This window comes from Canis lupus, chromosome 17 (assembly GCF_048164855.1).
Source record: "Canis lupus baileyi chromosome 17, mCanLup2.hap1, whole genome shotgun sequence".
Classification (NCBI taxonomy): Eukaryota; Metazoa; Chordata; class Mammalia; order Carnivora; family Canidae; genus Canis; species Canis lupus.
The window spans coordinates 34,557,638-34,584,514 of NC_132854.1; the positions used below are offsets into that span (position 1 = coordinate 34,557,638).

At 37.9% G+C, this 26,877-nt stretch overlaps 2 protein-coding genes across 4 annotated transcripts in view; one reads left to right on the forward strand and one right to left on the reverse strand.

The window, feature by feature from the left end:
* BORA (BORA aurora kinase A activator) overlaps window positions 1-5,195 on the reverse strand; it is a 26,461-nt gene extending 21,266 nt beyond the window's left edge. Inside the window, exons 1-3 of one of the 2 annotated variants that reach the window (XM_072782822.1) lie at window positions 5,017-5,195; window positions 3,381-3,548; window positions 1,590-1,696 (exon numbers count right to left, since the gene is read on the reverse strand). In XM_072782822.1, coding sequence (XP_072638923.1) covers window positions 1,590-1,696; window positions 3,381-3,548; window positions 5,017-5,154 — 413 coding nt within the window. In that variant the 5' untranslated portion in view covers window positions 5,155-5,195. Of the gene's footprint in view, window positions 1-1,589; window positions 1,697-3,380; window positions 3,549-4,487; window positions 4,627-5,016 lie in introns of those variants that run through there. The other variant, XM_072782823.1, reaches the window with a different exon arrangement.
* MZT1 (mitotic spindle organizing protein 1) lies at window positions 4,669-22,482 on the forward strand. 2 transcript variants are annotated; one of them, XR_012009978.1, is made up of 4 exons: window positions 4,790-4,981; window positions 13,375-13,520; window positions 17,184-17,323; window positions 20,716-22,482. XR_012009978.1 is itself a non-coding variant. In XM_072782824.1 (3 exons), the coding sequence occupies exons 1-3, from the start codon at window positions 4,906-4,908 to the stop codon at window positions 20,737-20,739; spliced, it is 246 nt and encodes an 81-aa protein (XP_072638925.1). In that variant the 5' UTR covers window positions 4,669-4,905; the 3' UTR covers window positions 20,740-22,482. The 2 variants fall into 2 exon arrangements, 1 of the variants encoding a protein (XP_072638925.1); XM_072782824.1 differs by lacking the exon at window positions 17,184-17,323 and having other exon boundaries at window positions 4,669-4,981.
* The last annotated feature ends 4,395 nt before the right edge of the window (window positions 22,483-26,877 follow it).

Consider the following 26,877-nt stretch of genomic DNA (forward strand, 5'->3'; position numbering starts at 1 on the left):
GAATCAATGTTTTCTTGAGACTGTACTCACCGTCCTTTGTAGAAGCCATAAACATTTATTGAATTACATTAGTAAATTATATTAAAATTACGGTCTTTCCCACTCTTTTCCTCTCTTTTGTATTACAAATCTACCTACTGAAATACACCAAGATTCTTTTTATAAATCTACCTAGAGAATACATCATTTATCAATAAGTATAGAAATGTTGTGCCACAACTTTGGTTAATTGTATTGTTGGTTCTGGATATTAGAAATAATAGTCTATACTTCTTCAGTATTCCTCAACACGCTCAATAACTACCTTTTAACTAAGATAACCTTTGTCCATGATTGAATATATCAAGAGGCAAATAATAAAGCAAATAGTTTGTGTGAAACAAACAAAAAAAATCAGTCTAATTTGATGTTACCCATTTGCTTTTAGATTCTGAAACTTTCACTTTCTCTTCAAAGATACTATTTATTTTTAAGTTAAAGTTCTTTTACGCTCTCTCTCCATTCTAGTCCCTTTTTATAACACTTCTAGATGGACATTAATTGTGAGTGAATGGTCATCAAGTTAAGAAGCAAGAGAGGAAGGGGTAGAAAATCTAGACAAATATTTGCAAAAGTATTGCAACATATATATGTTTTTCTGTGACTGAATTCTGAAGTTAAAGAGAAAACAATTATCCATTATTCTGGAAAGACAACACATGTACCTTGGGACTGAAAATTAAAAGGTGGTTACATCAGTATTCAATTGTTTCAAATATCTAAAAAATCAGACTATAAAACTGACATCAACAAGAATCCCCAAAACTATTAACACTGTTATTTATAATTACAGATTACAGTAATATGTAATCAAAAGCTAGGTGTGTTCCACCAAAGAAGTACATGTCGTCTCTATGTTGGACATCATCAAGCAGCACAGCACACCAGTCCAAGACACACCAGTGCTTAGAAACCTATATAAAATATCAACAAGTTAAGGCTGCTCTGATTAACAGATTGACTGCAATACAATGTAATTTAGATCCCTACGGGTCTTATATCAAAGCTGCATAATATCTAGAAAAGCTCTCTCTGTTGCAAATGGATACCATTTCATTTAATGTGTTTGAATTTGGTGAGGGGATTTTAGGCTTCCTCAAACCTCAAACACAAACAGAAATGAAAGAGCATTTTGCTTTACTCCAAACCACAAAAAGAAAAAAAACAAAAACAAAAACTCAATGGGAAAAGCCACAATCATACAGAAAGGTACAAATTGCAAAATGGTCTTCCTTCTACTAAGTGCTGGAAAGCACAGTTGTCCCATAAGTAGCAGAAGAAAGTTATCTCAAAAAACAAACAAACAAACAAACAAAACAGAAAAAAAACCACAGAAGATCCCTACTCAGGTTTAAAACTGTTAGCAAGGGAATCTTCTTTCTGGATATAGTTCTTTCTTTGAACTCACTCTTCATTTAGGTACAACAAATCTGTATCAGAATCTTTCCTCCCTGATATCTTTACATATAAATATATTCAACTTTTGGAATTTCCTAACTTTCTTCACTTAATAATGTTATTATATTTAGATACAAAAAAGGAAAACTTACCGAGAATGACTTAAGTATAAAGCTTGACGATGAATGTCTTCTGGGTCTATTTCTACAGGATTTATTACAGCTAGTTGATCAATAGACCACCTAAATTTCCCTGGAGTCTTAACAAAAGAAAGTGAACTTATGAGTAAAAGCAAACTAAAACACTTCATCAAAATGCTAACCAAAAAGCTAACCAAAATGTCAGCTTCAAAAATAATGTGAATGGTTATAATGCAAAAGTATTTTAAAGCTGTATTTTAAAATTTGGCTTTACCACTAAATTAAATGGCAAATGATAATCAAATCACACTAAATCAATTGGTCTGTATTTTAAAATATCTGAATCTTCCATCTGGGCGATTTTTAAAATTGCTTAATGATGGGGAAAATCACAGTAGAGTAATAAAGGTATAGAAATTCCAGAATTAATACTCATCAACAATGTAACATACCCCAGTAAAAGTAAAAATCTCTTATTAGAGTTATCAAAGGTCTTTACTTTCACTAATAATGAACTGAAATGAAGTCCTAACTACAGAAGTGCCTGCAAAAGATCATAAAATAGTTGATGCTTAAAATAATTAGGAAAAGTAATCATTGCTACTCTTCTGCATTCAACTATCCAACTGAACCAGAAACTTGCCCAAATCCTAATCTGTAATTTGGAATGCATTTTTGACAAAGTTAGGCTTAAAAACCCAATATCCTACACATTCTGGCTTTGAGGATTAAGTTGCAGCCAATCTATTATTTATTCTATATTAACAGGTAACTAAAATGGAATACAGTTGAATCAAAAATCATGAGGTCAGATTAACTCAATATAAACTGCCTAACTGTACAACTTAACTTGATCTTTGTTTAAGCTGACATGAAAATATAGCATAAACAGCCACTCACTTTGGAGTTTTTCTAGGTAATTTACTAGGTTAAAAGATCATACTTCAAAAGAACGCCAGGGTAGCAAGTAACAGTAAAAATAAGCTAAAGTAATAGCCTTTCCTAATCTCCAAAGGAGCACTTTCCCTTCCATAGCACCCTTAGCCACCTTAACCACTAACAGCACATATATTGTTTTGAAGTTGCTAGATTAGTTATTCTTTTCCTTTAGAGTAGATGTTGGCTTCTTTTTATACAATCTGCAAGCTAAAAATGATTGGAAAAATAAAAAATTATTTCATGACATGTGAAAATTACATGAAATTCAAACATTCATAAATAAAGCTTTATTGAAACACAGCCATGTTTGTTTACATATTACCTATGGCTGCTTTTGTGATACCAGGCAGAGGCTGACTAGTCTTAACAGCAACAAGATGACCTGTGAAGCCTGAAATATTTACTGTCTAGCCCTTGAGAGAAAAAGTTTGCTGATCCCTGCATTAGAATAGAAGCTCCTTGAGAGTTTGTGTTTAATGACCCTGACTTATTCTTTATGCTTCGTACTTTAACACACAGCAGCAATCAAATAGGTTTGCTCAATAAAGGAGATGACATAGCTTCTCTTTGAATGTGTTTATTAGTAAATACATAATCAACCACAGTATCTAGCTATATCCAGTTGCAAGAAGCCAAGACATTATCTACTGAAAGAAAAAAAAAGAGAAATGTTGGCAAAAAACAAAAAACAAAACAAAACAAAAACCTACCTAACTTATTATTAGCCCAGTCACTACAGTGAACATTACAATTAAGAAAGCAAATTCCCCACATACGTGCTCCATAATAAATTTCTCCCTTAAGTTGTAAAGAAAGATGTTTACATGTAAGATAATTTGTATATGTCAGACAAGAATAGCTTACTGGTAATTTCCTTGATTTAAAAACAGAAGGACTGGAGAGAGTTTGTTCATGGAGATTAGAATAATCACCAGGACTTTCAAAAGGATTCAGAACTGGGACCCTTCCTGGAGTTTCCGGTGTTATCTGCATTCCTGATTCTTTGACATCTCCCATAGCACAGAGAGAAAACTAAAAAAAAAAAAAAAAAAAAAAAGGCATTATGAACAATAAAACTGGCACATTCCACATTCATTTTGACAACTAAAATGTATTCAACAAACATTTTGCATAAAGAACTCAAAATCTAATGCTCTTGGGTTGTTTATAGTTTACAAAAGGCATCACATACATCTTCTAAAGTGATCCTCGAAATAACCTTGAGGACTAGAGAGGTACAGGATATGATTAGGGATATAAACTCAGAGAAGCTAAGTAGCACAAAAGTAGCAGTCAACCGCATATGAATGAGTTCAGGTCCGCTTTCGAAGCAACGAAGAGGCACAAGAGGCACAAAACTCTTTCCAACTAAAAGGCTATAGTTCCAACTAAAACCTATAGTTTCTTTATTCCTTATTTCAAGTCTCCAAACACTTAACATACTTCGGATATCCCAGCAATTGCCTATCAAACGACAGCTGCTAAGCCACAATTATTTGCAGCAGGCAGATATATACGAGACAAGGAAGCTTAAGCACGAGTGTCTTTCTTCCACTTTAGCCCCAAAGCACGGCTGATTAGGGCTAGGAGACTAACCGCCCTTTGGTTGCCTCTCCTCAAACATCCTCCTTGCGCTAAGACGTCCAGGGTAGAAGGCAAGACTGCATTACTTTCAGTCAAAGGGGGGTCGGCACGACTAGGGAGAAAGGATCCACTTCTGGAAGGCCGAAGCAGCTGGCTTCCTTGGGGGTGAAGAGCAGAGGTGGACACTCCAGCCAGTGTCACTCCCAGTCCTAAGCGATCACAGCTTGGCGCCCCCCCAGCCCCCCCCCCCACCACCCTCTTCCGCACCTATTCCCTCGCTGCTCCCATTCCCCCCGGGGGACAGCGGGCAGGTGGGTCGGCAAGGGAGGAAAAGGGAGCTCTCCAACTCAAGACAGGAGGAAAGGCCAGGGGCTACAAAGAACGTACCTAGTGGTGCGTATAAAAAAGGAAGCCCCCCCAGTAGGCGACTCCAGGGCGCTCCCGGGGGGCCAGGCCAGCTCCCACGACAGGCATAGACTCTTTAACTCCCCGCTTCCGCGCTGTCCTAGGCCAACCAGCGCCCAGGCCCCGTGGGGGGACTGGCCAATCGCGTCGCGCCGCCGTCCGCGAACCAACCAATCGCATCGAGGCCGCGTAGCAAATTCGAACGGCAACTCCCCGCTTCGCATTCCGCGCAGAGTAACGAGGCTCCAAATTTAAATCAACGCAGCCTCACGCCGGCGACGAGCGCGAGGGGCGGAGCCTGCCCGGCGTGAGCGGGGGACGCGTGGTGTGATTGCCCGGGAGAGAGGCCGGCGCTCCAGTTCCGGGTCAGGCCCTTCTCCCGCCTCCCTCGGCCTCCGCCATGGCGAGCAGCAGCGGCCCCGGGGCGGCGGCGGCAGCGGCGGCGAACCTCAACGCGGTGAGGGAGACCATGGACGGTGAGTGCCCGTTTCTCCCCCTCGCCCCCCCTTACCTTGTCTCCGTTTCCCCCAGCCAGGGCCCCCAGGCGGCGGGAAGCCAAGAAGGACTTGAGGTCCACTTCCGGCCCCGGACGGCATCTTCGAGGATCCTCCCAGGGGATCCGCCGAGGCCGTGGCGCCGAGGGTGCCATCCTTCGAGAGCGCTCTCTGGGCTCCGGCGTGCTGTGTCGCGCGCACGGCGTTCCAGCCGCCACGTCAGCCGGGCGCGCGCGCCCCGCGCCTCACGCACGCCACGCGCCTCACGCGCCTCCCGCGCCTCACGCGCGCCGCCCGCTCCGCACCCGCTCCCCGCGCGCCTCACGCTGCGGCGGGCTCCTGGCGGCCTTTCCCGCGGAGCCGGCTTCGGGCGCCGCCCCCCCCCCCCACCCGCGGCGGGGCGCCGTTTCCTCAGAGGCCCGAGCGGGAGGGAGCAGCCCTCGAGACTGCAAGCCCCGTGTGGAGAGCGGCCTTGTGCGTTTGGTCACCGCGATGTCCTTTGTCCCTGACGCTTGTTCACTGTGCGGCGAGCGGGCGAGGCGCCCCGCCCTCAGGAGCGCTCCGAGGCGTCGAGGAGCAGGTGCCGCCGGCGGCTGGGGCTGTGCGCCGCTTTACCTGTTTCCGCGGCACGTGGGTGGAACGCCCGCGCGCACGTGCTGGAAGACGACGGGCCCTGGAGTCAGGTTCTCTACCCTCGAATGAATGTCGGTTCTGACACTGTGCTCCCCTTCCGGGGGGGGGGGGGGGCAAGCTATGTAGACGTTTTGAGCCCATTTCTTTCTTTTCTATAAAGTGAGTTCACCTCCTCCTAAAAGGTATTTGTGAATATTTAAGACCACAAAGCAAAGGCGTATCAGAGGCGATAAAGCAAAAAATAGTTACCATGACCTTTGGGTTGTATTACATGTACATCCCACTACTTGCGGACTCCTCCTTTGTCTCCATTTTATCGCATCCTCTTACGGGTTTGATGGATGTTGAATGTTGGCCCCCCCCCCCTTTTTTTTTTTTGCATTTTTCCAGGGGGTTACTAACATGAGTCTTCATCTCTATTGAAACATAACTCTGGGGGATCCCTGGGTGGCTCAGCGATTTGGCGCCTGCCTTTGGCCCAGGGCGCGATCCTGGAGTCCCGGGATCAAACCCCACATCGGGCTCCCTGCATGGAGCCTGCTTCTCCCTCTGCCTGTGTCTCTGCCTCTCTCTCTCTCTCTCAAATAAACAAATAAATAAATAAATCTTTAAAAAAAAAAAAAAAGAAAAAGGAAAGAAAGAAACTTTGCAGTTCTCAGTTGTGCCAGCCTTCCTGCTGAATCTCCCTGCCGGCTTCACTTACTGATACAGTCACTCCTTAAAGGGCTTTCAGTAAGATTTCTGGCTTTTTCTGCACAGGTTGCTGCTTTCCTTTACATTCTTTTTTTTTTTAGGTTTTTAAAATTTATTTATACATGAAAGAGAGAGAGAGAGGCAGAGACACAGGCTGAGGGAGAAGCAGGCTCCAAGGAGGGAGCCCGACGCAGGACTCCATCCCGGGTCTCCAGGATCACGCCCCGGGCCGAAGGTGGCGCTAAACCGCTGAGCCACTGGGGTTGCTCTGCTTTCCTTTTCAAAGAACTATGTACATTAGAACATTTGCATCTAACTTTTTACTTACCAAGTATCTATTTTGCTGTTTCTCTGAAAAGAAAACAGACTTTATTCTTTAAAGGTTTTATTTATTTTAGAGGTGGAGGCAGAGAGAGAGGAACAAGGCTCTACTCCATCCCATGACCCTGAGATCAACCTTGAGCTGAAATCAGGAGTTGGATGCTCAACCCACTGAACTACCAGGCACCCCAGAATTTTATTAACATCATATTCAGCCTATTTCCCATTCTTTCTCAGTGTACCACATTATAGGTTTCCCCAGCTATCTGGAAGCAGACTGGTCCCATGAAACGTTTCCTAAGCTGAAATTATGTAAAGTGAAGAGCCAATACGAATTGGAAATTTTTTTGAGCATTCTCAGACCCCAAAAAATAACCTTTCTTAGGGTTTTTTGATGCCCTAGGATACATCTTGTTAACAGATGCACAAAATAAATAGAGATAAAGCACAGATGCCCCCAGACACTAGTTTAAGGGTCTGGGAGCTTAATGGCAAGAGATTGAGTTTAGTTCCTGGGGAAGGAGCTTGGCAGTAACAAACACTAAATGCTGGGGTTATGTGCTGGCTCTAATGGCTTATCGTAAACAAACACTCAACACTATTTTCACTTTTTGCCTATTTTCATAAAAGCAAAAATTTATTGGATTTCTTTTGGTTAGCAAAAATAGCTACTAATGTATGGCTTCCATAAAAGCAAAGTGAAATAAGACAAACTTTCAAAAAGTGAGCGATGGTTATATTGTCTTACATCTTTGCTTGGAAGCCGGTGGGTCTTTTAAAGAATAGAGTATGAGGCCCCACTTCTGTCAATTTTCTTATGATGGCTATACCTAGGTTCCTCATTTATACGGCCGCAAAATCCTGTTTGAATGGAGAACTCCCAGTTTATCACTGGTGGAACTATTGATGTACAAATGAGAACTGACTATTGGTTGTGTCATCAATATTTTTACTGGGAGGAGTGTGTGTAAAATGAAGATTATTGAGAGTGAAAGAACAGGAAAAAGTGAAGAAATACAGATTTTTTAAAAAATAAAAATTGAGAGGCTCTATGACTTAGAGAACACTGCTCCTTCATATACAGTTAGTCCACAAACCTCAAGATAAAAAGGCCCCAGGTTGGCACTGAATCAACATTTGTTAAATGTGGCAGCTAGGGAATATCACGTCCATTAGAATTCTAAACTTACAGAAAATCCCTGGGGCCATAATTGGAGTCTAAGACAGTCACATAAAATATGAAGTTGAATTACTGCAAAATTAATGGAAAACTTTTCCATGTTGTTTAATAATTAAGACACAAAGGTAAACACACTAAAAACACACACTGTAAATAATTGATCATAAACTGAACTGGAAAAATCCTACATGTTCTCATTTTATTTTATTTATTTTTAGACTATTTTATATAATTATTAGAGCAAGGGCGCACACATACGCTCACAGCAGGATGGGGAACTAGAGGCTGGGGAGTCAGAGGCAGACGCAGACTCAGACTCCTCTGCTGAGCACTGAGCCCGCCTTGGGCTGGATCCCAGGACCCTGAGATCATAACCTGGGCCTAAGTTAGACACTTAACCAACTGAGCCACCCAGGCGTCTCCATGTTGTCATTTTATAATCCCACCTTCCTCCACATTCATTCCCAGAAACAAAATTTCAGCTTGCCTAAAGGGGCCAAACAGAACTACCCAAATAGGATTATCATTTGAAACTTTGTTAATGTGGGGTTTCATTGAACTTAAGTCTAGCCTTGAGTGCCAAAAGTTTTTGAGTCCAGTACCCTCTCTCAGGATTAGTATAGTTCTCATCATCTTACTACTTCCCTCCTATCACAACTAGAATCAACTAATTTATTTATTTATTTTAATAATAAATTTATTTTTTATTGTTCAATTTGCCAACATACAGAATAACACCCAGTGCTTATCCCGTCAAGTGCCCCCCTCAGTGCCCGCCACCCAGTTACCCCCACCCCCCGCCCTCCTCCCCTTACACACCCCTAGTTCATTTCCCAGAGTTAGGAGTCTTGCATGTTCTGTCTCCCTTTCTGATATTTCCTACCCATTTCTTCTCCCTTCCCCTCTATTCCCGTTCACTATTATTTATATTCCCCAAATGAATGAGGACATATAATGTTTGTCCTTCTCCGATTGACTCATTTCACTCAGCATAATACCCTCCAGTTCCATCCATGTCGAAGCAAATGGTGGGTATTTGTCATTTCTAATGGCTGGGTTAGAATCAACTAATTTAATCTAATGGATCTGCATGATTTCAGGGTTGTAGAACTCAGCTATAAACATTTTTATTTTTGTGAAGTGAAAGCATTTTGAAAATGATACTTCAGGAGCAGGTAGGCTTGTAGTTTATCTGTGTGGCTTACTCTGAAAGGAGCCCGACTGATACCCTGGCCCTGATTTAGTATAAGGTCTTGTGTCAATCCCTTCCTCTCATTTTTATATCCTCAACATTCTCTCCAGATTCCTTCTTAAAAATGTCAGTCTTCTATACTGCCTCTCTCTCTATTCTCCAGTGTACTCACTTACCTCTTTTGCTTTTCAATGTTTTGAAATTTTAGGTACTCTTTATTGATAGTTTTATACTTTGATTTTTATCTTAAATTTTAAAAATTTCCTTATGGCTTCAATTACTACTAATAATTATGCTTGTTATAAATGTGATTAAAAGGAACCTCTTCCTCACCAGAGGGTTTCAGTGTAGTGCTGCTTTAGTACATATCAGGTAGTAAGTTAGAAGGAGTTAAGAAAGTTCACAGTATACAAGGCATGTCAGTGAAACGGACGTATAGTCTCTCTGCTATCAGTCTAGTCAGTCACTGAAGAAAGAAACCTAGGAATCATTCTTGCTTTGTTTCACCTCCCCTCCCTTCTGTCCTTCACTAAGTCTTTCTTCCTTCGTCTCAGGTTTGACCACTTAATCTCTCTTCTAAGATGGCAGTAAGTTGACTCCTCCTCCACTGGTGTTCTGCCTCTTTCCAGGATCATTATATTATGCCGCAGGGGTCTTGTAAAAATGAAGATCTGATTGTCATACTTTCATTTTTATATTTTTTAGTAGCTTACCAAAGTTCTGAAATCTTCAAAGAGACTTAGTGAGTGTTCATGCCTTTCCTTTCTCATATTTTACACCTGTACTTTCCTTGCAATTACATTGCCTCCACATTTAGAACCTTTCAGATCTATGAATTTACCAAGTTCTCTTTAATGCAGGAATTTTTGCACAAGCTGTTTTTTTCACACTCACTCTCTTTGTACTTCTTAACTCTGTGTTAGGTTGATTTCTCTTCATCCTTGAAGTGTAAGCTTACTTGTCACTTCTTCAGGCAAGTCTTTCCTAAACACTTGTCTTTCACAACTATGTAAGATGCCCTTATAATTTGTTTTGGAGGTATGCTTTTCTTTATTTCCCTTTTGACTAGGATCAGTTATTACTTTAATATCTATTTCTCCTAGACAGTAATTCCATGAGTATTGGGACCATATCTGTCTTTTTTCACAATTGTATTTTCAACAGTAACATAGCACAAAATACATATAAGTATCAATTATGTAGTAGGCACCACAGAAGTACTTATTACAGATAGGTTATGAAGTTAGGAGGTAAAGATCAACATAGATTTTATAAGAAAGCTTAAAGGAAAGAAATAGTCCTGAGATAGACCTGAGAGAGAGTATGGAATTACATGGGGAGAAGAGAAAAGGCAGAGGAGAAAAGTATGAACTAAGGCATGAAATCAGAAATAAACAGCATTTATAGACCAGGGTCTGTCATGCAGAGAAAACTGGTGGGAATTTGTCAGGAATAGTTGATGATGGTGCTCATGTTGGTAATGTTGGAGAGTTGGAGTAGGGTCAGAGTACCTGCTTTCATTTTTCCTGGTGCATAACAAACCATCCCAAACTTCTTGGCACAAAACAACAAGTACTTGTCTCTCAGATCTATATGGTGGCCTGGCTTATCTGGGTAATTCTCATTGAAGGTCTCTAATGCATTGCAGTTAGTGCTGAATCTAGAGTCATCCCAAAGCTTTCTCACTCACATATCTTCTAGTTGACACATGTTAGCTGGGCCTGCAGCAGGGGCTGTTGTCTCCAGCATGTGGGTTTCTTCTCACTTGGTGGGTAGGGTGCAAGAGAGAGTGCTTCAAGAGATTGCCAGGAGGAAGCCATATTACCTTCTTAAGCCTAGCATCAGAAGTCATGCAGTGTCACTATTGGGAGATACAGCCTGTGAGCCCTGAGCCTGCTTGAACAGTCTTGCTCTATAGGCTGAGAAGGCAAGGCCTTCCTCCTGCAGTTTCTCGAGAGTGTATTTACCGTGAACAACTTGAGGGATGAGGTAACATCTACTTCCAGATAAATAACAAGTTTGCTAACTTGCTTACTATTAAAGTAGGGATTTCCTAAGCTCACTGTTCTTCAGCTGTGAATATAGTCTGTCAATATAATGTACTCTTTTACTATGTCAAAGGCAGAAAGCTGCCTGGTCATTTCAGTGTTTGATGAAAAAGAATTCATAAGAATCAACACTTTTCTTCTAATTTTAAAGTCTTAGAGAAAGAAAACAGTACGTTGTTAACACGCCAAGGAATAGTTATATGAAATTAACATCATCCTTAACATTAGTGTTAAAAGCATTTCTTTCACTTATTTATTTTTTAACCACTGATACGAAAGTTTTAGCAAATAATGCAGGATAAAAAAAGAAAAAGACTGTTAGGTAGGACATGAAACTATTATTTGTAGGTAAAATTATCTAATTGGAAAACAGAAGAGAATTAACTAAAAGACATCAGTAGGATTTGTTAAGATGGCTGGCTACAAAATAAAAATAAGTATATTCTAGAATATCTGCATTAATCACTTAGAATATACCAAAGCAAGGTAGAATGCATTTATGAAAACAAAACTAAAAATTAAAGAAATTGGTGATTCACTATCAAAATTGATGATGATTGAGCACTTGGCTAAAACTTTCTGCTCCAAGCATATAAAAATAACAGGAAATACTAAAATGCAATTATCAGCACAGCCATGTTCAAAACCAAGAAAGCAAAAATCTCCTGCTTAGAAAGAGAAAGGTTTTCCCCAAAGAGAGGAGCAGATGGGAACCACAGCAGGAGACTGGGAATGAAACCTGACAAAGCATGCTGCGCTGCTTGGGTGAAGCTGGGGCCCAGAAATGTGCCATCTGCCATGGCCAGGGATTGGGAAGTACCATCCACGTGTCCTGTGTGCCTGGTTGAAGCTGGAGGCCAGAAATGTGCCATCTGCCATGGCCAGGGATTGGGAAGTACCATCCATGTGTCCTGTGGGTCTGGAGCCAGTGTGCTTCCACCAGGTCTGATCCAGAGGGCTGAGACCAGTGTGAGACTACCTATCCCAAGAATGCTTCACCAATTTAGGACATCAAGAAAAATCTGTGGAAGATGAATTTCCAGCCAGAAATCTACTTAGCTACTAAGTAGCTAAGGTAGATACAAAACATAAGCAACACACACAAAAATTGAAAAGAGAGAAGGTATTAGTAATAGCTCTTTTTGAGCACGAGATGCCAATGGACACAGCATTCTGAGTGTGTCTTGTAGTACTCACACTGATCCTATAAAGTAAGTACTTACTACTCCTATTTCACAAAATTGTAAAATAAAGGCACAGAAAGGTTACTTTGCCTATTAGGTAATGAAGGTGAAATTTGAACTCAAGTACTTTGTTCTAGAGAGCAGACTCTTAACTCTTATTTCAGGGAGATAAAGTTAAATCCTGTCTTCCACCTGAACTCCAGGGAGTTAAATCTTCAAGTGTTTATAGGCAGATGGGAAACAAACTTTGAAGTGATAGAAGGGAATCTTGGTATATAATTATATAATCTTTGCATGGGGAATAACTTTCTAAGTATACGGCCAAGGGAAAATAATACAGGCAGCCATATATAATATGTTGACCATTGACTTAACAAATTCTAAACATGCTCTGGGGAATAACCACCATAAAACAAAATGTAATGGAGCCAGTGTATTTACATTCTGTGCTTCTCTTTGCTAGTGTTTCTTATGTCAATTACTTTTATAAACTGCAATAAAATGAAGTACTATAAAAAAAAGTTAAAAAAATAAGCTTTCATTTTTTACTATTAGATTTCAACAGACATGATTACTCTGTCAAATTGTAGAAGTTTCTAAGCACTTCAAGCCTTAAATATGTACATCACTGAGCATTGCACTTTTAGGAATTTATCCTAATGAAATAAAATGTAGTTAGTATGTACAGATGTTTATTGCAGGATTATTTCAGTGGGGAAAACATGAGACCCTTAACTCCTAAATAGTAACTCCTAAATAGTAGAGTAGTTAAGTAATATAAGATGTTTTCATAAAATGGAATGTTGTAAGACTAAATTATATTGTAAAAGCATACTAAAAATGGGGAAATGTTCATAATACTCCTCATTATGATGCATATATTTAAGATATTAAATGAGTTGTAGAATATAAATCAAAGTGTAAAAAGCAGTTATGTGGAGGGAGGGTATAAGTGTATTTCTGATGCTAGGCTAAGAGAACAAGACAGTATTACATGATAATTTCAAAATCTAGGGATACTGTGCTAGTTTTTGGTACTTGGAATATTATATGAATTAAAAACAATACTGTCTGCGTATTTTTAAATGTAATTTTTTTAAAAATATCCTCTATATCTTTTTCAGTTCTGTTGGAAATTTCAAGAATTCTGAATACTGGCTTAGATATGGAAACTTTGTCTATTTGTGTACGGCTTTGTGAACAAGGAATTAACCCAGAAGCTTTATCGTCGGTTATTAAGGAACTTCGCAAGGCCACTGAAGCACTAAAGGTTAGAGATTTGTATGTTTATTCTAAGGAAAGATGCTTTATAGAAAATGGTGAGTGGAATTTATGTGGAAGAACCTGCTTAAATGTGATTAAATTAGTTTCTGTCACCATCAGAAATTCTGAAAACCAGAGTCTTAGTAACGTATGTTCAGTTACAAGCACTGCTCCTATCATGGACTACATTGTCTCTTCACAGAAGTCTCCAGCTGTGTTTAGAATTTTCCTCGTGTTGTAAGTAAAATTGTGTCTGTGCCCAAAAAGATACGTACCTGTGAATGTGACCTTATTTGGAAATTGTGTATCAGCAGGTATAATCAAATTAAGATGAGATAGTGGATTAATGACTGATGTCCTTATAAGACAAGGGAAATTTGGACAGAGATACACCAGGAGAGTACCATGTGGACACACAGACACAGACATTGCCTTGTGACAGTGAAGGCAGAGATTGCAATGGTAGCCGAGGATTGTTGGCAGCCATCAGAAGCTAGGAAGAAGCCAGGGGGAGGATCTTCTGCTAGAGCCTTCTGACATCTTGATTTTGGATTTTTCGCCTTTAGAACTGTGAGAAAATAAGTTTCTGTTTCAGTCCATTCAGTTTATGGTACCTGGTTGTGGCAGCCCTAGAAGTCTAATACAGATTTCACTATTAGAAAATGGGGTGCTGTTGTAACAAATACCTGCAAGTCAGGAAGTGGCTTTGGAATTAGGTAATGGGTAGAATTGGAAAATTTTACACACTTGATAGAAAGGGCCTAGTTTTCCTTGAAGAAAGTGTTGGTAGAACTTTGAACATTAAAGGAAGTTCTGCTAGGGGCTCAGAAAGGAGAAAAGAGCTGTAGAGAAAGCTTTAATTGTCTTAGCGAATACATGTATCATGTTAAGCAGAATGTTGCTAGAAATAATGGACGTTAAAGGGGCTTCTGGTGAGATCTAATGAGGAACATAATGAACACCAGAGAGACGATTGTCCTTGCTGTAAAGTGACAATACCTGGCTGAATTATATTTTACTATTGGAAGAAAAATAAAACTTGTAAGTGATGAACTTGGATATTTAGTTGAAATTTCCTAACAAAGTATGAAAAGTAGCAAAGATTTCTCCTTGCTACTTAAATAAAAATGTAAGAGGAATGAGAAATCGAGGAAGGAACTGGTTAAGAAAAAAGGAACCAGCAATTGATCTGGAAAATTCTCAGCCTTACCCAAAGAGCATACTCTGGAGAGAAAGCCCAGAGTGGTGGCTCTGGTGAGATGAAGTATATGATTCATAGATGTTGTCAACCATCTCTAACCCCAATAAAAGGGTCCCAGACAAAATGAAGGAAGGGTGGGATTCTGTACTTCTGGATTCTGCAGGAAGGAAACTGGCCAGTAGGGCTACCTGGCTGTGAAGAAGTGTCTCTCCTTCAAGAAGAGGGAAGAAGGACACATAGTAGCTCTGAGATCTAAGACGAAGGGACTGCAGAGGCCAGTTGGCTGCACTGCTACCAGCGGCCCAGAGGACTATCTTTTTTTCAAATTCATACTCGCCATTTCTTAATTGCTCGCATTAGGAACAGGAAAGGTGTATTCCCTCTTGCTTCCAGACACTGATTTAAGATCTTGGATGATTTTATTTCCTTGTTTATGTAACTAACTCATCACAGATGCTGATACTCAAGTTAATCCTTCTGAAAACTTGTCCAAGGACAGACAACTTTTCTCTAGCCTTTTTTCTTTTCTTTGAGAAAGCAATACTATATAATACATATAATCTATCTAAAATTAAGTCAGTCTCCAGTAAGTTCCAGTGCTTTGGGTTGTTTTTGAGATTTTTTAAACTTTCTCATTAAATCTAACACAGAAAGGTAAAACAAACACATTTACACAGCAAAAATTTGTCATAAAGAGAATATCTGTACAGTTCTCATGCCAGAGCCCTAAAGTTCCTTTGAGCTCCCCTATCACCTAGGCTGTCCTGCTCCCCCCTTTCAATAACTACTGTTCTGATTTTTATGGTTGGAGCTTTCTTACTTTTAACAGTTTTACTGACTAAACATGGGTCTTTAAACACTGCAGTTTAATTTTGTAAAAGTTTTGAATTTGATGTAAACCAGGATCATAGAGGTCTTTATTGGGTTCTTCATTTCACATTATTTTTGAGAGTGGTTTTTTTTTTTTTTTTTTTTAATATAGTTGACACATTAATGTTTCATTAGTTTCAGGTGTATAACTTAATGACTTGACAGGTTTGTATATTATGCTATCTGTTCACCCACGAGTGTAGCTGCCACTTGTCTGGTGATATCACTATTACAGTATTATTGACTGTGTTCCTTATGCTGTGCCTTTTATTCCTGTGACTTACTCATTCCATAACTGGAACCTATTTTTCCCTCTCACCTTCACCCAATTTGTTCAAACTCCTCTCCCTCCTCTTTGCAACCATTAGTTTCTTCTCTTTTTATAGATCTGATTTCCTCTTTATTTTGGGAGTTTGTGTGTGTGTGGGGGAGGGGTGTTTGGATTCCATTTACGAGTAGAATTGTGAGGATGTGAGGTTTATGTTTTTGTTTTTGTTTTTTTAATTTTACTTATTTATTCATGAGAGACAGAGAGAGGCAGAGATGCAGGCAGAGGGAGAAACAGGCTCCATGTAGGGAGCCCGATGTGGGACTTGATCCCAGGTCTCCAGGATCAACACCCTGGGCTCAAGGCGCTGCTAAACCAATGAGCTACCTGGGCTGCCCTGTTTTTTGTTTTTTGCTTTTTTTCCAAGATTTATTTATTTGAGAGGGAGAGTACATCCAAGCACACACATGAGCAGGGGGAGGTTCAGAGAAAGAGGAAGAGAGAGAATGTTAAGCAGACTCTATGAGGATCTCTGTTTTCAAAACCCTGAGATCTTGACCTGAGCCCAAACCAAGAGTCTGATGCTTACCCAGCTGAGCCACCTGGGCACCGCAGAGGTTTTTTTTTTTTTTTTTTATGTTGTGTGTAGCTGTAATACAGTTCCTTTCACTGGAATAATCAATCATGCTTTGTTGCACAAATATACTACTGTTATCCTTTCTACTGTGAATGGATATTCAGGTACCACCAGGGTGGGACTATTAGAAATATGCTGCTGTGATCATAGTTGTTAATGACTCATGATGCATATATGCATGCATTTTTGTCAGTAAAGTTGCTTGGTTTTAGGTTATGTTTATCTTCAACTGGAATAGATAATGCCAGAGTTTTCTAAAGTATTTGTGTCAATTTCTATTTCCACCAGCAGCATCGAGTTTCTCTACCTTTCTCCACATCTTTGCCAATATTTATTGTGTTTTTAATTTTAGTCATTTTGGTAATTGTGTATGAGTTTATTATGTGTGTTTTTGTTTTGTTTGCATTTCTCCTAGTACCAATGAGGTGGAATGTGTTTTTACATGTTCTTTTGGTCATTTTCTTTTGCAAGATACCTTTTCAAGTAGTTTACCCATTTTTTTCTGGGTTGTCTATTTTTCCTTTTGTATTAGTAGTCTTAAATATTCTGAATGTGAACCTTTTTTAAATGTTAAACTCTCAATCATGCTTTCATACGACAGAAAAATAACTAAATATAATAAGAATATTACTTGCCTTTTATCAGTCTTTTTGCACTAACAGCTTTCTTTGCATTATTTCTTTAATGGTCACAGCAGTGATATGTACTGCTACTATGGTTAGTAGTTTACTGCTAAGGAAACTGAAGCTTATGGTGGCCAGCTTCTCCCAAGGACTTACTGAGACGTAGTTGAGCTGAGATTTAAACTTGGACTCTGGCTTCAGGTTTTTAACTGTAAGTTTTTACCTATAATACGTTCTAAAAAATATCTGAGCCTGCTTTTTAAAAAAAATGAAATGTGATTAGAACTAAGTTAATGGACTGTGGCATGGGAACATTCCCTGGCTTTGTATTCTCTCAGAACTCTGTTGTTAAAAATAAAATGTAGTATCAGTCTTTGATCGGTAAATTTCTGAAATTCTAATGGAAGAGAATTTATTTAATAAACATCTTCCACAACTGCATGAATTTTTGTTATATTGGAATTTGACAGAGAATAGGGAGGCAGAAGAGCATGAAGTTTTCATATTGTAATGCAGTTTGAGTACCATAAAGGAACCAGAGACAACCTAGTTAGCAGCAAGAGAAACTGAGAGAAGTATTTTGGCATAGCACTTACTTAGACAAAATAAAACGCACAAAGCATTAGGATAGGAGTTTGAGAATTACCTACTTAACATAGCATTTTTGCTTTCAACATGCTGGTTATTGCATAGTGATAATAGTGGGCCATAGTGAGATATAGGAGGGAAAATAAATAATTAAGATAAAATTAAAAAGCATTGCCTATTTGAATGGAAGAATGGTCTCCCACAAAGCCTCTTTAAACACACTGCTCTATAAACAACAACCAGTATGCCAGTTTCTCATTAAAACCAGGCAGGGAGGAGAATCCTGAAAAGTTTCTAGCAAAGAGGAAAAATGTTAATTAGAACTTTTTTTTCTTTAAAGGGATTTTTGAAATCTGTACATAATTTTTATTAAAAAATGCTCAATTTTAAAATATTTAAATACCAAAATACAAAGAAGGTTATAAATCGTTCAGAACCACCCAAGGGATAACCAGCGATACTTGGTGAACATCATTCTAGATGATACCATGCTACTTTAAAAATAAAAATATTACATTTAACTTTATGGATTAAAGAATAACCTTTCATAGGTTCCTTCTCTTTAAATTATAAAATCTGCTTATTCTCTATTGCCTGCTGTTATTGGGTTGGTATTGGGAGCTGCGTTGTGAGCTTTCCTTGACCATCTTTTACAGACTTAATAAAGCATATATGGTTTTCTCCTTTTTGGTTGGTTGCTGGTAATTAATTTCATGTTTTTTGTGTTTCTTTCAGTACTAAAAATAGGGTAAGAAAAAACTGTACCTGTTGTGTTCTTCTGCCTTTACTTAGAAAGCTTACTGATTAGAATTTCATTATATGTACTTCTATTTTAGAATGTGTAAAATATAAATCAGGGACATCCTGAAATGTTGCAAGGAGCTGTGGGGTCTGAAACATCCAGTTTTTCCTTTAGTTAACAATGTAGAAAATTGCAACAATTTTTCATTACTTGTTTTGTCTTTCTCACAGATTGTATATTGATACTGTTTAAATCAATTAGTAATCAAGTAGCTGGTTGTGTGTCACAGGATTAGGTCAACTTCTTAGCATCAGTAGATATGTTATTTGTATGTGTCTCCCACAGGCTAAGTAGGACTGTTAATTAAGGTGCAGTTGTTAAAAGACATTTTTATGAATGATTCTTCCATCAAACACTGCATTTTCATATTGTCTCCTCTAGGCTAATACTGAAGTATAAGCAACATTTACATATTGTGATTTCAGGAATTCTGGGCAAAAACCTCCTTTCCTGTGTCTTCTACTCTAAGGCTAGGGTACCTCAAATTGTACTTTTATTGGTGCATTTCATACTAATAATCCTTGCCCTTTCTCTTATATGATTACTAACACCTTAGAGTGAAAGATGTGTCTCCTCACTGTAGGAGCATTTTGTACAGCACAAGGACACTGGAGCTGTAGAATTTGGAGTTGGGAGAGAAGTAAGGAAGGAGGAAATAAGCTTACACAGGAAAGCAAAGTGTGGGAGACAAGACTGCCGAAGTTGATTTTTCACAGGAGCAATGTTCCGGACGTTTGGAAGGCTCTAATGGCAATTTGGTAACTGGAGTTTAGGATGCCAGTGCTGTCCTTCCAAACAGAAAGTAGTGCTGCATTCATATTAATAGGAATGCTTTACAAGGTTGATGGCTTGCATATTATAATTAGTTCAGGTGAAAATACTTCTTTCAATGTCTGCATCTTGGAGGAGAATCTCTACAATTAGTATGATAATGGAATGGGACTAGACAAATTTCATTAGAGTTAAGGTACTTTAATTTTTTCAAAACTCTAAAATTGTTTACATTATTTCAAGTTGTCTTTGAAGTAGATGATTCTGAGAATGGGGTTAGGAAGAAGACAGAATGCCTGAAGGTATGCAGCTAGAGCTAATATAAGAACTTTTAAGGGGGTAAAAAAAAAATGAGAACCCTTCTAGAACAAAGGATATTTTTTTTCAAACTAAATTCTAATCCTTATGAATAATAAAGCCAAAGAAGCGAAAGGCTAACTAGAATAGCTATATGGACAAACATGGTAGGTTCTGCTAATGGCAAAGAGTGTTTCAGATTGAGTTAACTACAATTTTCCCAGCATGTTAAGGGATTTTCATGAAAGGTCTCTGAACTTAGACCAAACTTAAAAGCAAGTTTTAATTAAGAAGTGGAAATATAAATGAATTAAAAGTTTACCGTGTATTTCTGAAATTAAATTTATTTAAAGTCATCATTTTCATATTTAGCTTTGAGAAAGTACTTGTTTAAATCCTTATCTTTTAGAAATATGTATCAAGGGCACCTGGGTGGCTCTGTTAAACGTCTCTTGATTTCTGCTCAGGTCATGATCTCAAGCGTTGTGAGATGGAGATCCCCATTAGGCTCCACACTAAGCTAAGCCAGGAGTCTGCTGCTTTCCCTCTGCTCCTCCCTGAGCACGCATGCATGCTTGCTCTTTCTCTCTAAAATAAATCTTTAAAAAGAAAAAAGTCTCAAATCATTTATTGATGAATTATTTGGTGTCTACAAATTTCTGCAAAATAATCAGGGAAAGTATATGGTGATATAGGTGAAGAGGATTAGACATGTGTTCATTATTCCCTTTTGCCCCTTTTTTCCTCTGTCTTCTGACAGAAAGATCTTTTTCATTATTAATCCCCTTTTTACACTATAATGAAACATGCATAAACAGACAAACCAACAAAGACTGGATAAGGTGGATACAGTGTGTGGAGAAGGTCTACTTGGGTCTGTTTTTCAAGTAGCGATGTATTTTTACATTAACTGTATTATTTAAGATGATGTGACAAATTTTCCACTGTCAGCCTAGCAGTCAGTTCAAAAGGTAGGTCTAATGTACTGCAAAGAGTGAAAAGCACTGCATTATCCTGATGAAAGTGGTTCGATGTTTGTGGAGGAGGAATTGTTTGTTAATGACAGTGCAGTATTGACAAATATATCTCCATGGTATCTCTTTTTTCATGGATTTATTATAATGAAACTTACTTTCTTGTTCTAGGCTGCTGAAAATACGACAAGCTGACTTTCTGGAGAAATCCTGATGAGATATGTCAAGCTCTTCAAGAGGATTTGAAGATTGCATTGTAGTCAAGAATGTACAATGAAATTACTGCATGCAGCAGTGTAGAAACATTTTCCTTTTTAAAAGAATTATAAAACCATAGCTTTATAAATCAGTGGAAAATGGCTTACAGAGAGAACTATCAGATGTGTTTACATCACATCTTACTTTTTTTTTAACAGCTCTAATGCATTGGCATTGCTGTATTCATATTTATGTATTCCTTATTTATAGCTCTGATAGCTTTAATTTTCTAAGCAGTCTGTCTATCAGATGTGCACATCTGCTGTGCCTGGTTGAAGTATAGTGGAACCCATCAGAAGTAATGTAGTAGTTATGACTTGTTGACATTTCCATTATAAAATTTAATTTTGAATTGTTTATGCAAAATAACCATAGATTTGTGTTGTATTGGGCTAAAAGTTGACAGAATTTCAGCCACCATTTATGAATTTTGATTTAGACTTACAACATATCAGAATCTGTTATAAGAGCACAGAAATTTGAAATGATTTGTTCTAATCTGCTCTTCTTTAACACAGAATATTTAGTTTTTTAAACATAAAAGTTTCTCTGTCACTTAGCAGTACGAACCAGATTGTTTTTGCATTAATTAAAAAATAAAACTTAGAAACTTAGATTTAAAAGTGGTAGTGCTTAGTATTGTCATTTGAATGAATCATTTAAATTTAATGAAAATATTGACCATATTTTTCTGAGTTTTATACTCTACATATGACAACCTAAAAAAAAAAAAAAACACATAATGAAACATTTCTGACATGCAAAATTCTTTGAAGTTTATTACATAAAAATAGTTTGAGTGCTTATCTAATAAATCCCTAAATAGGAAATCTCTTTCAACAAATACGATATTTTCTGAAGGAATAAATTTCCAGCCATTAAACAAAAGCTAAATAATCAAGTGTTCTGTATCAAGAATTATAAGTATTCCTTTCTAAGGTCACTTTGTCATTATTTTTTCCCTGAAAGTTTTAACTAATCAAAGTGGTGGTTCCAAGTAAATTTTAGAAAATGTAGGATAGTGTTAATTCTGTTTTTGTAGCAGAATCTTATTGGAATATTTTTCCCAAGGCCGATAGGATTTTAATCTGATTTTATTTTAGATTTTGTTAGCTTCCATTTAAATGATAGTATAAGCATTTACTCTTTAGCAGCATTTTTTTGTTCTTCAGACAAAGTAACACTAATATTCAAGTGACAACCTTCTGCACTATTATAAAAATCTAGTTTTAATTATTTTGACTGTAAGCACCTAGAATCTTTACCAAGGACACTAGAAAGGTGTATTATTGGCAGACATGGTTGGGAAACAATAACGACTTGTGATAAGTCATTTATTTGATAGTAAACACTGCAGATCCTGCATGTTGTCACTCATAAAATCATAAAGACAACATTTTTGTCAAGCTCCAAAATCGGTATATACTCTTAGGTCACAAGAGTTAATAGTTTTATTTATGGTTTTGTAGATTAAGTTATTTATGTTTGATACAGAGCAGGAAAATATATTGAGAAGGTCTATGGTTACAGAGAACTTCTTTAAGTGTTACATTTAAATGTAAACATATATTTTTAATGCATACTTAAGTACTATTTAACAAAATCAAAACAAATTGTAATGATACAATTGGCAGTGTTATGCATGTTGTCAGTGACAGAAATAAAACCATTTTGGTGATACCGGCATGTACTTTTGATTTAATATATCCTTTGTGAACACAACTTTTGTTTCTGTAAATATTCTATAAATATTTAGATAAATATTTAGAATGAAGATTATTTAAAGGCTCTATGATTTCCAGCATAAAATTAAGCTTGAGGTATAAATTGCAATACATTTCTCCTGGTAGTGAGAGTAGATAGCTCTATTAACATTGCCCCAGACTTGAAAACAAGGTTGGCATTTCAAATAGGTGTCAGATCATATTTCTCATTACTTCAAGTAAGAGATTCCTTACATAGTGGAACATTACAAAGTTTTATACATACTCCATACTTAAAAGTTTTCTAATAACTCAATCAAGTATCAAGTTTTAAACATGTTTAAATCAAACATAAAAACTCAGTTCCTCACACTGGCCACATTTTTTTGTAAAATATACACAACATATATTTTACCGTTTTAACCATTTTTAAATTGTACAGGTGATAACAATAAGAACATTCACACTGTTCTGCCATCACCACTATCTAGAACTTTTTCGTCATCCAAACAAACTACCCATTAAGCAGTAACTTCCCTACTTTTCTACTTTCAACCCATTTTTCGAGGTAAATATCTTTCTACGTTCTGTTTCCATGAATTTGACTATTCTGAGTACCTCCTATAAGTAGAATCATGCAGTATTGTCCTTTAGTGCCTCTTTTTTGCTGAGTATTATGTCTTCAAGATTCATCCATGTTATATACTGTGTAACAAAATTTCATTCCTTTTTAGAACTGAATAATGTTCCATAATACGCATTTGCCACATTTTGTTTACCCATTCACCCAATGAATATTTGGGTTATTTCTGTCTTGGCTATTGTGAGTAATGCTGCTTTTTAATATTGGTGTATAAATATCTGTTCGAGTGCCTGCTTTTAATTCCTTTTGGTATATATCCAGAAGTAGAATTGCTATCGTGTGGTTACTTTATAATTAAGTTTTTGAGGAACTGCCATGTAGTTTTACACAGTGACTGCCATTTTACATTCCCATCACCAGTGCGCAAGGGTTCCGGTTTTTTACATCCTTGCCAATCTTCTGTTTTTGCTTATATAATAGTCACTCTAGGTGTGAAGTGGTAACTAATTGTTTTAATTTTCATTTCCTTAATTGTTATTTTGACTATATTTACTTACTAGCTATTGTATATCTTTTGAGAGTGTCCAATCCTTTGCCCAATTTTGAGTTGTTTTTGTTGTAGAGTGGTGGAGTTCTTGATACGTTTTGGGATATTAATTGCTTATCAGATACATGATTTGCAATATTTTTTCCTGTTTTATGAATTGTTTTTTCACTCTCTTGACTGTTCTTTGCAAAGATTTTAAAATTTTGATGAAGTCTAATTTAGTTTTTTTTTTTTTTCTTCTGGTGCCTGTGGTTTTGCTCTCCTGCCAGAGGTGCCCCGGAATGCTGAGTTGACAGGTGGTAGGCCCCAGCACAGTGAGAGCCCTGCAGTTCTCACAGCCTCACCCTGAGGAAAGCACAGGAACCAGAAGACCACACTGCTTAAGTACCTGGGTTCTGCAGTCAGATTCACCTGGTTTCCTGTTCTGACTTAACGATTTGGGGCAAATTACTCCTCTGACTTCCAGTGTCCTTCTCTGAATACTTGGGAAATTCATCCCTGCCTCACTGACTGTGTGGCAAATATTTTGCCCAGGACCTGAAACACATTAAATGCTTATTTTTTGCACACACATTCCATTGGGTCAAGAGTGAAGGGCTATTTAAGAATTATGCATAAAACGAGGATAGTGGAGCAAACTCCGTGTCCATGAACAAATTTCTGATTTCGATATACTTTGCACTTGGACTCTTTACCTCCTGTGATCTATAGGAGTTTCATTAGGAGCTACTTTTAACACCTTTCCCAAAGGTAGAGCCAAAATCCTTTAAGACATCATAAATGACAGTTTGACTCTCTTTGTTAGGAAACTGTTCATGGGCTGATTCTCTTTTCCCAAAATCCATATGTTGAAGCCCTAACTCCCAATATTTTGGGTGTGACTATATTTGGAGAGCCTTTAAAGAGGTGATTATATTAAAATGAGTCCTTTAGGGTGAGTCCTAATCCAGACCCACTGCTGTCATTGTAAGAGGAAATCTGGACGTGCAGACCTGGGGGATGCACAAGCATGGAGGAACTGAAGAGGGAGCAGAAGGGGAGATCTGCAAGCCAAGGAGGAAGGCCTCAGAAGTAAAACCTCCAAAGACCTCAGTCTTGGATTTCTGACCTCTGGAACTGTGAAAGAAGAGATCTTTTGATTAAGCCACCCAGTCTGTGGTACTTCATTATAGCAGCTCTAGCAAACTAATATATCAGAATAAATATTTACAAAGTACTTACAGACAAAACATAGTTCTCAGTAACTCCTGTAGACCGAGTAACTAATGGGAAGATGAAATAAACAAGTGTTTTATTTTTAAAGAACTAGATGGGGGGCAGCCCGGGTGGCTCAGCGGTTTAGCACCGCCTGCAGCCCAGGGTGTGATCCTGGAGACCCGAGACCGAGTCCCACGTCGGGCTCCTTGCCTGCTTCTCCCTCTGCCTATGTCTCTGCCTCTCTGTCTCTCATGAATGAATAAATAAAATCTTAAAAAAAAAAAAAAAAAAAAAAAAACTAGATGGGCTGCTGTAACTCCTCATTGGTAAAGAGGTTCTGTTCTCAGGCCTACTCAGAACTTTACTGAAAACAGCCCAGAGATCAGGCAGTTATTTGGAAAGCCAGAAATCTGAAAGAAGAAAGATTTTGGTTGATGTTCTGAAATAATGTATTTCAGATTTCTTATTTTTGAGATACTTGGATCTATAGTTCTAGATACTGTCCCATTGAAGGTTACCATTTAAATTAGTAGAAATCTTTGGGAAAAATCTGTGTCTTATTTGGCAGAAATGTGTATCCTGCTTAGCACTGAAACCCATATAAGTAATGGAAATTGGTTGAATCATTTATATGCAAGCAGCTTCAGCAGTCAGATGTGAATTGTATCACTGAGAAATCAAAATGGTAGTCCATTGTGGATTAAGACCTCACAGAAGGAAATGGATTAATATAAAAGTACTTTGATACTCACCAATGGCAAGAGTGTTTTTATATTTTTACGTAAATTCCATAAAATACAATTTTTACAGAACAAAAAATGGATTTATTTTTACAAAATCTTTAATCACATGAGTCAAACATTTTTAATGCAAGCAAATTGATTTCTGTGCCTATGTAAAAACTGAGCTGTCCGTTACTTTTATAGAAATTACTGTCAAGAGGGAATCCTTGATAGAAACTAAATGGAGAAAGGATTTGTAAGTGAGGACTAAAAAGAAGGCATTCAGTCTAGAAAAAGACTTGTTTGCACGTTTTTGCTGGTAAACCAGTAAGTATTCGTTCTTGCATTGGCTTGGTAGTATCAAAATCCATTTTAGTTATTTGTGGGTTCTCCAGAGAGCCCTGAGTCCTTCCATCAGCACCCCTGCCTTGCCGAGATCAGGCCCACAGGGTTACCTTCAAGATGTTGTCTCACTGTGTGGAATTTTGTAAATTCTATAGGGAATTTTAATTTAATTTTAATTTTAATTTTTTTAATTGTAATTTACTAAAATTTCTAACACTTCTACAAAGAGGAGAAAACTAGCATGAAAAGAAGCTAATGCATTGTGTAGGTGCAGAAAGGACATCAGGAAATCACAGTAGATTATTCTGGCTGAAATGGAAAGTTTTGTATGAGGAAGAGAGAAGGAGAGGGCTTGAAAAGGCAGGCTCAGGCCAGATTATGAACATCCTTGAACAAATTTGACTTTTATTCCATAGACAGCAAAGAAAGGAAGAGACCTGGTTTAGCTCTGTTCTAGGACTTGCTTTGCAAGTGAATTAAGAGCAGGATGGATTGGAGTAGGAAGAAACTAGAAGCAGAGACTTGGAGGCTACTAGAGTAACCCAAACCTAAGTGCTCAATCAGGATAGATTGGAGAGACATTACAAAAGAAAACACATGGGATTTAATGGCAAGTTATGGGGAACATAGAGAAGAAAGTAGGGTGACTGAGTTTTTAACCAGGATACCAAAGATTAGGTATCAGTAAATGGAAAAATAAGAAAGGGAATCTAGGGGTGCCTGGGTGGCTCAGTTGGTTAAGGGTCCAACTCTTGATTTCAGCTCAAGTCTGAGGGGTTGTGAGTTCAAGTCCCGAGTTGGTCTGGGCATGGAGCCTACTTTAAGAATCTGGTTTTACTCAAAAAGTGAGTTTTATTTTATTTTAGAAATATTATATTGAGCATATATTAAATCCCACCCTTGCCTACCCTCCGAATTTCCCTTACTGACTCCATTTTTTTCTCACAGCAGTTAAACTTTAATACAACTTACTTCTAT

Bases quoted from the DNA above. Each gene is read 5' to 3' on its own strand.
- MZT1 (XM_072782824.1), top strand. From the start codon at position 4,906: ATGGCGAGCAGCAGCGGCCCCGGGGCGGCGGCGGCAGCGGCGGCGAAC. The intron at 4,982-13,374 runs GTGAGTGCCCGT...TATCTTTTTCAG, and splicing joins GGTGAGGGAGACCATGGACG to TTCTGTTGGAAATTTCAAGA. The intron at 13,521-20,715 runs GTTAGAGATTTG...TTCTTGTTCTAG, and splicing joins AGGCCACTGAAGCACTAAAG to GCTGCTGAAAATACGACAAG.